This window comes from Heteronotia binoei, chromosome 9 (genome assembly GCF_032191835.1).
Source record: "Heteronotia binoei isolate CCM8104 ecotype False Entrance Well chromosome 9, APGP_CSIRO_Hbin_v1, whole genome shotgun sequence".
Taxonomy (NCBI): Eukaryota; Metazoa; Chordata; class Lepidosauria; order Squamata; family Gekkonidae; genus Heteronotia; species Heteronotia binoei.
In genome coordinates, this window is record NC_083231.1 from 22,931,544 (window position 1) to 22,944,527 (window position 12,984).

The window sequence follows — 12,984 nt, forward strand, 5'->3', positions numbered from 1 at the left end:
GTTTGAAATTCAGTTTCTATGACTCAAACAGTTTGATGGATTGATGGATCAGAAGAGACTAAGAGAGCTTTTTGTATAAAAACAAAATCATAAGTTTATTACTACAGGGATGGGGGAACTGGGATAGAAAATTCTAAGAGCTACATCTCAACACAATGAAAGATACATGGCTAAAGGTAGTCTTCCTCTGTCTTCTTGACCTTTGCCTGCCTGGACAAAGAAGTTACCTGACTAACTGACCAGTTAACACAGATAAGCAAACAGTCCTTTCATGGGCTTTCTTTCTCCTGGCAGGGAAGAAGTTCTTGGGTAGGCAGACAATAGGGAAACAGGGAAACAGTATTAACCCTATAATGACTGGAACTTAGAACATTGCAGATTCCAACAGCATTCACATTGTGTCATCCTCTAATCATCCTCTTTCTAGTCTTTCCCTGTACTTGGTATGTTTGATATCAAACTTAGCCGCCCTGAGCCCAGTTCGGTGGGGTAGGGCGGGATATAAATCAAATGAAATAAAATAAATCAAAATTAAAAATAAAAATAAAATAATTTGCTTCTACTAGAAAGAAAGCAATCTGGGTGCATTAGCAAGCTGTCTGAATAGGAAGGCTGTTAATTTTTAGAAAGGGCCATTTCTTCCCCCCCACAACATGCCCCAGAAGGCTTTTCCAGGATTTTTTTTTTTTTAAAAAAGGTAATTACTGTTATTCTGTAGTGCAGTATCATTATAGTCATCTATTGGTTACTCTGAATTCCCAGCTGTCATTAAAATAAATAAGTTTTCAGCTTATTTTGAGGAGCCATCAGGGAAAAGAGAATTTTTCCTTATATCTCCACAATGAAAAGAACTAGAAACTTAACTCTCTAGGAATGCCTCTGTACTTACAGTCCTCTGGGGAGCTGTTTTTTGGGGTAGAGGCACCAAATTTTCAGTATAGCATCTAGTGCCTCTCCCCAAAGTACCCAAGTTTCAAAACGATTGGACCAGGGGGTCCAATTCTGTAAGCCCCAAAAGCAGGTGACCCTATCCATTATTTCCTATAGAAGGAAGGAATTGAAAAGGTGTGCCGTCCCTTTAAATGTGATGGCCAAAACTCCCTTTGGAGTTCAATTATGCTTGTCACAGCCTTGATCTTGGCTCCACCCCTAATGTCTCCTGGCTCCACCCCCAAAGTCCCCAGATATTTCTTGAATTGGACTTGGCAACCCTACCAGAGCCCCAGATATCCACAGATCAATTCTCCATGATTTTCTATGGGAATAAATCTTCATTGGGAATAATAGAGTTCCCAGCAGACAATTCCCTCCCCTCCCCTTGCTTTCTGACGACCCTGAAGCGAGGGGAGGGTCTCCAAACCAGGGGATCCCCTGCCCCCACCTGGGATTGGCAACCCTAGTGCCACTGGATTCAAACTTTTTTCATATTTATGCTAGTTTAAGTACCCTGACTTTCCCCAAGAAATTCCAAGAACTGCAGGGAATAGTGAGGTACTGATAATTTCTTGGGTAGATGTTTATGTATGAACCATACACATAAGTGTCTGTCTGTAAAGAGCCATCAAGTCACAGCCGAATTATGGGGACCCCATAGGCTTTTCTAGGCAAGAGATGTCTAGAGGTGGCTTGCCATTGCCTGCCTCTGTGTAGCAACCCTGGACTTCCTCAGTGGTAGGCTTGCCAATCCCCAGGTCCCAGCGGGGGTTCTTCTGCTTTCCCAGGCTCCTTCCCGCCCCCAGTCAGCTGGCCGGGGGGGAGCCCCACCCCCAAAGCCACCATGTGACTTGCCGCCTCCAGAGGCTCCAGTCTCCAATTGGAAAGGCTTCCTCTTGGGATTTATTTATTTATTTATTTAGTGGACTTATATCCCGCCCTTCTCACCGAAGTGTCTCAGGGCGGCTCAGGGATGGGGTGTCTGTGTTACTTGGAAAAAGTTGGCTGCAACTCAAGAGTAGAGAGGCCAGTCCCTCACTTCAGAGTTGCCAGAAACCACGGGGTCGGGGGGGGGGGCGGGATGTCTGCTGAGCACTTCATTATTCCCTAAGTGGAGATCGGTTCTCATAGGGTATAATGGGGAATTGATCTGGAGGTTTCGGGGGCTCTAGGGGAGCTGTTTTTTGAGATAGAGGCATCAGATTTTCAGTATAGTATCTAGTGCCTCTCCCCAAAGTACCCCCCAAGTTTCAAAATGATTGGACCAGGGGGTCCAATTCTATGAGCCCCAAAAGAAGGTGCCCATATCCATTATTTCCTATGGAAGGAAGACATTTAAAAAGGTGTGCTGTCCCTTTAAATGTGATGGCCAGAACTCCCTTGGAGTTCAATTATGCTTGTCACACCCTTGTTCCTGGCTCCACCCCCAAAGTTTCCTGGCTCCACCCCCAAAGTCCCCAGATATTTCTTGAATTGGACTTTGCAAACCCTACAGTGGGCTCCCATCCAAGTACTAACCAGGAGTGCTCTTGTTTAGCTTCCAAGAACTGATGAGATCAGGCTACCCTGGGCCATCAAGGTCAGGGCACACATAAATATATTCCCTAAAATTCTTTGGGTAGGACCAGCGGCAGTTAAACCAGTTTGTGTTTTAATGTAAACATAACTCCATGCCTCCCAGGAAGGAGATATTTTGAATGTACCCTTCTTTGAGGGGAGGGGCAGTGGAAGTTTTGAAAAATGTAATATATTTCCCCTAGTGGAAGGAGAACTATGACTAATAATAGAATAGAGTAAGCTGATTCTCTGTGTTTTTAATCCCACAGAAAGAAAGATTTATTTGCAGAATAACCTGAACCATACTTAACAGGCTTGATCACTCTTTTCTGAATCATACAATAAACACAATCATTTCTAGGTTACAATCTATGGGAAGGGTTGTGGCTCAGGCTATACATTTTACATGCAGGAAGTCCAAGGTTCAGTTCCTGCTAATTTCTAATTAAGTCTCAGGTGTTGGGGAAAACCTTTCTCTGCCTGAGGGGCTAAAAGCCATTGCCTAGCAAAGCTCAAGGGAGTAGGGAGGGACCAATGTTCATAGTGGACCTACAGAGTGACAATTTTCTGTGTTCTTTCTGTTGTCACTAGGAATGCAGAGGCACCCCCCCCCCTCCCCAATGCAATTTTGTCCACATCTTCGTAGCCACAGGATCACCAACTAAGAGGAAACTCATGGCACCACTCAGTAGGCCAGGTTTATTCCGGGGTCCTCCAATTGCTGACCTTTCGTCTAAACTCTGTTAATGCTGATGGAACAAAATTGCATATCTCGTGATCATTAACTGCAACACTCAAAGGGATTGTATTTGACATTGATCCAAGGAGGTTCATGTACACCAGGGGTGGCCAACGGTAGCTCTCCAGATGTTTTTTGCCTACAACTCCCATCAGCCCCAGCCAGCATGGCCAATGGCTGGGGCTGATGGGAGTTGTAGGCAAAAAAAATCTGGAGAGCTACCATTGGCCACCCCTGAGTACACAATTTCTCATGTGTAATACTCCCTCTAAGCTGTGGAGTCTTGTGAGCAAAAATTCTGCTTCGTGAGTTACCAACATTAAAGCTGTGAACTACTGCATAAATTAGTTTGCTCTGGGTCATTTTTCCTGAGCTAAGACAAAAATGTATGAACTGGAGGCGAAAAAACTGTGAGCGAGCTCACACTAACTCAGCTTAGAGGGTACACTGTTTCACTGTATATTTAAATGCAGGTTTATCTACCCTCAGTGTGGTTGAGATATTTTCCTCTCATACATTGTAGTTCATAAAATATTTTGAGTAGGAGACAAAAGGACCAGGTTTTGAGGACCAGGACTTAAGCTGCGTTTGACTCATCCTATGACGCAGATAAGATCACTCAGCCTCCTGATGGTGTAGTTTCCCCATGTGGAAAATGAGAATCCTGATATGATCTCTTTTTTAAAAACAGGCTTTGAGATGTACAGATAAACATGGTTAGGCTCAGGCATGAGATGCGTACTTAGGTTAATGAAAGGCAGGGGTGGATGGGTTAGGGGTATATTTGCTTCTCTTCCCTATTTGTAATCAGTCCTGCAAATCCAGCTTGCGGTGAGCAAGCACACATACATTCTTTGCTGGCCTTTCTCTCAATCTGAGGATTGTTAGTTGACTTCCATGTTGTTTATTTAATTTTATTTAAAACAGTTATTAGCCACCTTTCTCCCTTTTGGAACTCAAGGTGGCTTACAGTATTAATTCTTAAATGTGTGTTATGCTCGTGGCCACCTCTACCCTCCCCCCCATTCCCCAATCTGAGAGTTGTAAAAAAGTTGGAGGGGCCAGATCTCTATGTGTTGCAGTGCACCTAGCTATTCACTGGAATGCTGCTGGGGGAACCTCATTAATGATTTGGAGTTGAGAGTAAGCAGTGAAGTGACTAAGTTTGCGGATGGCACTAAATTGTTTAGGGTGGTGAGAAACAAAGAGGATTGTGAGGCACTCCAGAGGGATCTGTCAAGGCTGGGTGAGTGGGCATCAGCATGGCAAATGAGGTTCAGTGTGACCAAGTGCAAAGTAATGCACATTGGGGCCAAAAATCCTAACTATGAATACAAACTGATGGGGTGTGAACTGGTGGAGACTGACCAAGAGAGAGATCTTGGGGTTGTGGTAGATAACTCACTGAAAATATCAAGACAGTGTGCGACTGCAATAAAAAAAGGCCAACGCCATGCTGGGAATTATTAGGAAGGGAACTGAAAACAAATCAGCTGTTATCATAATGACCCTGTATAAATCGACAATGGTGCGGCCTCATTTGGAATACTGTGTACAATTCTGGTCACTACACCTCAAAAAATATATTATAGCATTGGAAAAAGTGCAGAAAAGGGTAACTAGAATGATTAAAGGATTGGAACACTTTTCCTATGAAGAAAGGTTAAAATGCTTGAGGCTCTTCAGCTTGCAGAAACGTCGACTGCGGGGTGACATGATAGAAGTTTACAAGATTATGCATAGGAGAGAGAAAGTAGAGAAAGAAATACTTATCTTCCTTTCTCACAATACGAGAACTCATGGACATTCAATGAAATTGCTGAGCAGTTGGGTTAGAACTGATAAAAGGAAGTACTTCTTCACCCAAAGAGTGATAAACACATGGAATTCACTGCCACAGGAGGTGGTGACGGCTGCAAGCATAGGCAGCTTCAAGAGGGGACTGGATAAACATATGGAGCAGAGATCCATCAGTGGCTATTAGCCACAGCGTATTGTTGGAACTCTGTCTGGGGCAGTGATGCTCTGTATTTTTAGTGCTTGGGGGGCACAGTGGGAGGGCTTCTAGTGTCCAGGCCCCACTGATGAACCTCCTGATGGTGCCTGGTTTTTTTGGCCACTGCGATACAGAGTGTCGGACTTTATGGGCCATTGGCCTGATCCAACATGGCTTCTCTTATGTTCTTATGTAACCTTGTCACAAATTTTGTATGGGAAGTAGAAGCATAAATAGTTTTCGCCTTTGGGCTTTTTCTGCTGATCAGGATATGGTCGAATATGTTTGCGTGAGATGATGATGTCTTAAGCAGTGGATTTAGAAGGGTGTGATTCTCTGCTTAGGATGTGCCATCTGAATTTCACCTTTCTATCTACTGTGGAAGTACCCTGACAGTTTTGGTACCCACGCTGAAGTGTCTGCTGTGTGTTATTCCTCTGCTAAAACATGACGTTGGTGACTTTGTGAAATTTCATTAGATATGTATTTATTTATATAATGTTGTTCTGCCTGTTGAAAGAAGGGTTGAGAGGCATGAATATCCTAACAAACAGAAGAGCTGAGTCCCTGAAACTCTCTCTGACTTCAATGGCTGGTTGTGTGTCTTCGGTCTCACAGCTTGACAGACAGGCTAAGCAAGGGTTGGTGGAGCCAAGAGAGCTCTCTGACAACTGGTGTTATGGAAATTTGGGAGGGATGGCAGTTTGAACCTCCCACAGCTACTGCAGACTGGGTGAGCCATTCATTGGGTTCTCAGTTTCCAAAGAATGTTTTTAATGAGCACTGTGGCCATATGAAGAAACATTTCAGCAGTAAGATAATACTGAAACACAGGTATCGAGACTGAACTCTCTTTTCACAGGTGAGCTTGGCTGTGCAGGATTATTTGCTAAGAACTTCCCCACACACAAAGTTTGAGATGAGCTCCTTTGGTGCCTTACAGTTGGATTGGAAATTGTGATAAAGGGCAATGCTGATTTGACATGGGAAGTGCAATGCTGTGCCAGGTCAGTCACTTATCGGATCAATATTTTGTGTGTCAGCAGTGGATAGCTGTTTGATGTCTTTGAGAGGCTTAAAATGAACCTTATTGCTGTTTCCATTTTTATGAGAGTTTTGTAGATAGAACTGTACCGTTTCTGAATATGTGGGTTGTGTGTTAGGTTGTCACAGAAAGCAACTGCCGATACACCTTTCCTCCAGGGATATGTACCAATTTTTGGTAGTTATATCTGCTAGCAGACATCACATCATGTCGCAGTGAGTTCCATAGCTCAAATGCGGTGCAAAGAGTTGTAACCTTTGTCTTAAGTCTGTTCTTTGAGTAGATATGCCTAAGATTTGACATTTTCTACTCCAGTTTATGGTTTTATAAGTAATGCCCCCTCATTTCCCCCTAAAAATCGTGTAAATCTTCTTGCATGGAAAGTCATCCATTCCTCTTGATAATTTTAGCAGACCATGGTGTAGTGGTTAAGAGTGGTGGACTCTGATCTGGAGAACCGGGTTTGATTCCCCACTCTTCTTCCACATGAAGTTTCTGGGTGACCTTGGGCCAGTCACAATTCCCTCAAAACACTCAGACTCACAAGGTGCTGGTTGTGGGAGAAGAAGAGAAGGCAATGGTAAGCCATTTTGAGACTCCTTAAAGTAGAGAAAAGTGTGGTATAAAAACCTTCTTTTGTTGATCTTCTACTATTCCCAAGTCTACCTCGTCACTTATAAAAGCAATGGCTAGGTGCATCATAAACATATTATAGTTTTAAAAAATTGTTTCTACTTCAGCAAGCAATGATTCCCCAAATCTTGCTTTGCTTAGCAGCTACAGGCAGTCAGAACTCATCAGTGTGAATATTTATTAGTTAGGATTTTTTATTCCAGTGCCAGTGGTTTTCAAGCCTTCGAAAGTGGCACCCACTTCTAAACTTATTCTGTCTTTTGGGATTCACCATGCAATGCTTCAAGGAGTCAGCAATATAGGTTTGGGAGGCAGTGAGCACAGGCTATGCTTGTTGCCTTCTATACTACTGGTGGCTGGTTATGAGCCAAACCCCTGGGAATGAATGAGGGCTCAGGGCGAAGGAGGTAATTTGGCAGCTTGGCAGAGGGTCCGTGGTTGCGGCGTGTTATTGATATGAAGAAGATATTGGATTTATATCCCGCCCTCCACTCCGAAGAGTCTCAGAGCGACTCACAATCTCCTTTACCTTCCTCCCCCACAACAAACACCCTGTGAGGTGGGTGGGGCTGAGAGGGCTCTCACAGCAGCTGCCCTTTCAAGGACAACCTCTGCCAGAGCTATGGCTGACCCAAGGCCATGCTAGAAGGTGCAAGTGGAGGAGCGGGGAATCAAACCCGGTTCTCCCAGATAAGAGTCCACACACTTAACCACTACACCAAACCGGCTCTCCAACCACGGCCAACATGGTTGGGTTGGTTTTTTTCCCACGGGCCCATGGTTGGGTTGGTTTTTTCCTAAGTCCCACTGTGCATGTACAGAAGCAGACAAGCGCACATGTGCTCCTGGCTGCATTCTAAGGGGGTGCTGAAGCTCACGTCAGAGTGGGATTTTAAAAAACAGGATGTTCTGGAAATGGAGGGGAATGATCACATTGCTCATCCGTTTCTATGACACGCCCAGACGGCCAGACACCTGGAAACCTGCCATGGAAGTGCTTTTGCTGAGGTGGCCACTGGAATTTGCCAGTGGCTATTTAATCCATGTGGGAGTTGTTTTAGCACAAGATAGGGACGAGTGGAGCATGGAAACCAGATGTGCAGATTTGATTGTGCCCATTTGATCCGAAGGGAGGGGTAGCTGTGTTGGGTCAAACTGCCCATGGGATCACACTCTTCTTCTTTTCCTGCTACTAGAGAAGGGGTTTGGAGCCTTCTCTTCCAGCCCAGGAATGAGAGCTTTTTGACCCACAGTCAAGGGTATCACAATTCACTTTTGCATCATGATCCACAGTTTGAGAACCACTGCAGTGTGTGTTTTCTTGCCTTTAATTGCACTAAATTTAATCTCCCCCCCTCCCCCGTTTTGTGGACTTTGGGGGCTTTCAGCAGCATCCCTGTAGCAAATTCAGTATGCTCATCCATGTTATTTTCTAGCAACTCTGTTAGAAGTACATGTAGATATAATAACTATAATATTGGGGGTTCAAAGCATCCAGGAGACAAGATAACACTGATAACAGCTCTTTCTTAGAGGCAGCATGGTAGATGGCTGCACTAACAAGATTGAAGAACCGGCCAATGGGGCCATAACTATATACAACTCTGGGTTCCCACACTAGCAGGTTATTGGTCCATTGAAACTGGCTGGGGCCCTATGATTGGTACAGGGCAGCAGGTATCAGGATCCTGCTGCCCATTGTTCCTAGTTCCCCAAGCTCCGTTCTTCCAGCTCCAATGAGCTAAATAGGAATACCCAGATCCTTGACATAATTCTACATACATAACAATAACCATGTGCGTTGATCAGGTATTGGGTTAACACAGCTTTGAAGTCTGGTTCATGCTGTTTCTTCTGCATGTTAAGTAGCTCACAGCCCCTCTCTACCTATTGTACATGCCAAAGATGGCCGGAGGAATGTTACTGAGAACTGGTCTTACACAGATGGCGCTAGTTTGAGTGAATTTGGTGTCGTTTATTCCAGCTGCTGCTGAGTGCTGCAGGTTGTATAGCTTAGACCACAGAACAAAGATTGAGTCCAGTGGCACCTTTAAGACCAACAAAGTTTTATTCTGGGTATAAGTTTTATTCTTGTTGAAACTTATTCTGGACATGTGCTGCTAATTTAATGTTGTGGTGTTGAACTTTGTTGCTGATAGCGGAGATGTCATAACCAGTGTTCCCTCTAAGCTGAGTTAGCGTAAGCTAGCTCACAGATTTTTAGCCTCCAGCTCACACATGTAAGCAGAATAAAACTGTATTGGTCTTCAAGGTACCACAGAATCTTTGTTCTGCTGTTTCAGACCAACATGGTTACCCACCTGAGCCTAGACCACAGTAACATTCCCTGTGAGTTTGTGGGCCTGCACAACAAACAGGAGAAAACAACCATGTAAACCATTCCAGGGGCTTAAACGTGTTAGCCTCTCTGATACCATGAAATGTATGTGTCTTTCTCCTCAAATTCTTACCTCTGCTCTACATTTTTTTTAAAACAAAAGCTGATTTCATAAAAAGAAACAGGAAAGATTAGTTCCGAAATAGCTGACTTTCTATGTTTGAAGAAAATAGTTGTTGAATGCAGAATCTGAGAGAAAGAGACACCCACTCACACAGATGTTGGTGTCTTTCTCGGGTTCTTTTAAAAGAGGAACTTCACTATGGCTTGTTGTGCACAGCAGAATGAGGTGCAAGAAGACAGATAGCCCATTAACTTCAATGGACTTTAGAAGATCAAAGTGTGCTTAGCACACTGCAAAGCAGCAGAGTGTCCTGTTTTTCATACTAATCAAGCTACAAGTGACGTGCCATTGCAGACCTCAGCTGAGCAAAGTGTTGACCTTTTTGTCTAATGTTTAACTTTCGTTAATTTCAGAGTTACTGTGTCAGGAATGCAATTTCCGGGGTTTTATTGTAATTCGTGAAGTTCACCGGCAACTTACTATTAAACATCATGCATCCATGGCCATCAAAACATAACTTATTCGCTTACCCTTTGCAGAACTGGATCTTCAATGGCTGGGGCAAGATTGAGCAAGTGGCTGAAATGAGTATGAACACTATTCTAGAAGAGATTCTGATTAAAAGATCGCAACAGAAGAAGAGGACATCTCCTTTAAACTACAAAGAGAGACTTTTTGTACTTACAAAATCCATGCTAGCGTATTATGAAGGTCGACCAGAGGTAGGAAGCTGAGTTTTATTTCACTGCCTTTTTGGTGGTTCCTTGAGAGAATATTTGCTTTTGTAAGGTTTCCCCCCCCCCCCTGCTAATTTAATGTTGTAGTGTTGAACTTTGTTGCTGATAGCGGAGATGTCATAACCAGTGTTCCCTCTAAGCTGAGTTAGCGTAAGCTAGCTCACAGATTTTTAGCCTCCAGCTCACACATTTTCATCGTAGCTCAGGAAGGATGACACTAGAGCACAATAAATGATGCAGTAGCTCACCACTTTAATGCCAGCAGCTCACAAAGTAGAATTTTTGCTCACAAGGCTCTGCAGCTAACAGGAAACATTGGCTGGCACCAGTGTTCCTTCTAAGCCGGGTTAGTGTGAGCTAGCTCACAGTTTTTTAGCCTCTGTCTCACATCTATTTGTCTTAGCTCAGGAAGGATGACCGCAGAGCACACTCATTTATGCAGTAGCTCACACCTGTAAGGCCAGAAGTCTACAAAGTAGACTTCACAAGACTTTGCAGCTTAGAGGGAACATTGGTCATAATGACTCTATGCCATTGGTATTGGATGGGAGAAACACAGATCTTTATATGGTAGAGCTCTCCGCTTTCCTGAAATGAATAGTGTGTGTGTGCCATGAAGTGCCATGAAGTTCCTTTTGTCTTATGATGACCTTGTGAAAATGACCTCCAAAACATCCTATTAAGAGCCTTGCTCAAGTCTTGCAAACCGAGGCCTGTGGCTTCCTTAATCGAGTAGAGTTGCCAAGTCCAACTTAAGAAATATCTGGGAACTTTGGGGTGGAGCCAGGAGAAGGGTGTGGCAAGCACAACTGAACTCCAAAGGGAGTTCTGGCCATCACATTTAATGGGACCACGCTCTTTTGAAATGCCATCATTCCACAGGAAATAATGGAGAAAAGGGGCACCTTCTTTGGGGGCTCATAAAATTGGATGCCTTGGTCAAATCCTTTTGAAACTTGGGAATTGTTTTAGGAGAGTTCCCAAATGCTATGCTGAAAATTTGGTGCCTCTAGCAAAAGAAACAAACCCCTCTCCAGAGCCCCAGATACCCATGGATCAATTTTCCATTATACCCTATGGGAATTGGTCTCCATAGGGAATAACCCTGGAGCAGGGGGAGGGTCTCCAAACCAGGGGATCCCCTGTCCCCATCTGGGGAGAACCTGGAAATCTAATAGACATGTTCTGAATCTTGTTGGTCTTCTATGAATGTATTGTAAAGATTGGGTTCCAGTGATAAAGAAGCCTCCAAGCTGAAGAAAGATGGATGAAACATCTTGATATCTTGAACAGGCAGCTTTGGAAGGGCTTCCTTTAGTTCTTTGAACTAAATACTGGAATAGTGTTACTCCTTTGTGATTGGAAAGACTGTTTTTGAACTGTCTTCTGTGAATGTCTTTTTGCTACGTTCTCTTGTCTATTTGAAGTTTTATGTGCAAGCTTTGTCAGAACACTACTGGCCTCTACATTATATTGCCTTGTTTAAAATTTATGGTTCTTAGCGGTTTTTTATTTACCCATCTGGGGATTGGCAGCCTATGATTGAGTCAATCCATCTCATGTTTGGTCTTCCTCTTTTCCTGCTTCCTTCAACTTTTCCTAGCATTATTGTCTTTTCTAGTGACTCTTGTCTTCTCATAATATGATAACGTCAATATAAAATTCAAAGAACAGTTTGAAATACGGTATTCTTAGTAATTGGGTTGCAACTAATTTGCAAAGAAACAAAATGTAGTTTATGTTACATTTGTGTTTGATTTTCCAAAATATGCCAAATATGGATCCTTTTCTTAAGCATCTACATGAATAGGCTCACATACAACTAGTTTTCCAGACAGGAATATTGCAGAAATCACTGTGGCAGGCTAGCGATACATATTGTGGTTATTGGGGATGGCCAAACTTGCTTAATGAAAGAGCCACACAGAATAAACATCAGATGTTTGAGAGCTGCAAGATGTGAACATCAGATGTTTGAAAGCAGGAAGGAAGGAAGGAAGGAAGGAAGGAAGGAAGGAAGGAAGGAAGGAAGGAAGGAAGGAAGGAAGGAAGGAAGGAAGGAAGGAAGGAAGGAAGGAAGGAAGGAAGGAAAATACATGGGGAGGGAGGTGAAGGTAGAAAGAAAGCAACTTTAACTTTAAATGCATTCTGCAAGCCGCTGATTGGCTTAGCTTGGGGAAGTGATTTAAAGAGAGAAATGCCTTCTCCAAGCCAGCTGACGGGGCAGTGGGGGCTGTGAGAGTCACAAAATATGTGTGAAAGAGCCACATGTGGCTCCCAAGCCACAGTTTGGCCACCCCTGTCATAACACTTTTGCAGATTTCCAGATGTGCATCCTCAGAGGATGAGCATACCGCTCATTTCACATTATCTTCATAATATGGGAGCTGCTTCTGTCACACAGCCTTTTCTCATATTGCTCAAGAAATGTCAGGAGCCCTAAGGCATACATAAAGGAGGAATCCACTTTGTGGTCCTACCCATACCAGTGTTGATCCAGTTTGGGGAGTGGAAAGACTGGTGTGGGAAGGAAATGCAACCTGGGTTTCTCCCATATAGCTTGGGGCTTCCTGATGTAACCTGAGCAGTGCAGGATGAGGCTGGGCTGGGGCAGCTTCCTGCTGCAAATTGTGTGAGAAGGAACCTTAGGAGGCTTTGGCTGCAGTTTAGAGAATACTTTCCTGGGAGTAAACCCCACTAAATAAAATGAGGCTTACTTTTGAGTAAACTTGCTTAGGATTACTCCCTCTGGGAGCTTTGAGGTAAAGAGAGACAGTTTGGTGTAGTGGTTAAGAGTGGCCTACTCTAATCTGGAGAACTGGATTTGATTCTCCACTCCTCCACATGCACCTGGGTAACCTTGGATCAGCCACAGTTCTCTC

At 43.7% G+C, this 12,984-nt stretch overlaps 1 protein-coding gene across 2 annotated transcripts in view; it reads left to right on the forward strand.

The window, feature by feature from the left end:
* The first annotated feature begins 6,132 nt into the window (after positions 1–6,132).
* The window catches only part of TEC (tec protein tyrosine kinase), a 48,450-nt gene continuing 41,598 nt past the window's right edge, over positions 6,133–12,984 (forward strand). Inside the window, exons 1-2 of one of the 2 annotated variants that reach the window (XM_060246299.1) lie at positions 6,133–6,232; positions 9,905–10,087. In XM_060246299.1, the coding sequence (XP_060102282.1) occupies positions 6,209–6,232; positions 9,905–10,087 (207 nt within the window). In that variant the 5' untranslated portion in view covers positions 6,133–6,208. Of the gene's footprint in view, positions 6,233–9,573; positions 10,088–12,984 lie in introns of those variants that run through there. The other variant, XM_060246298.1, reaches the window with a different exon arrangement.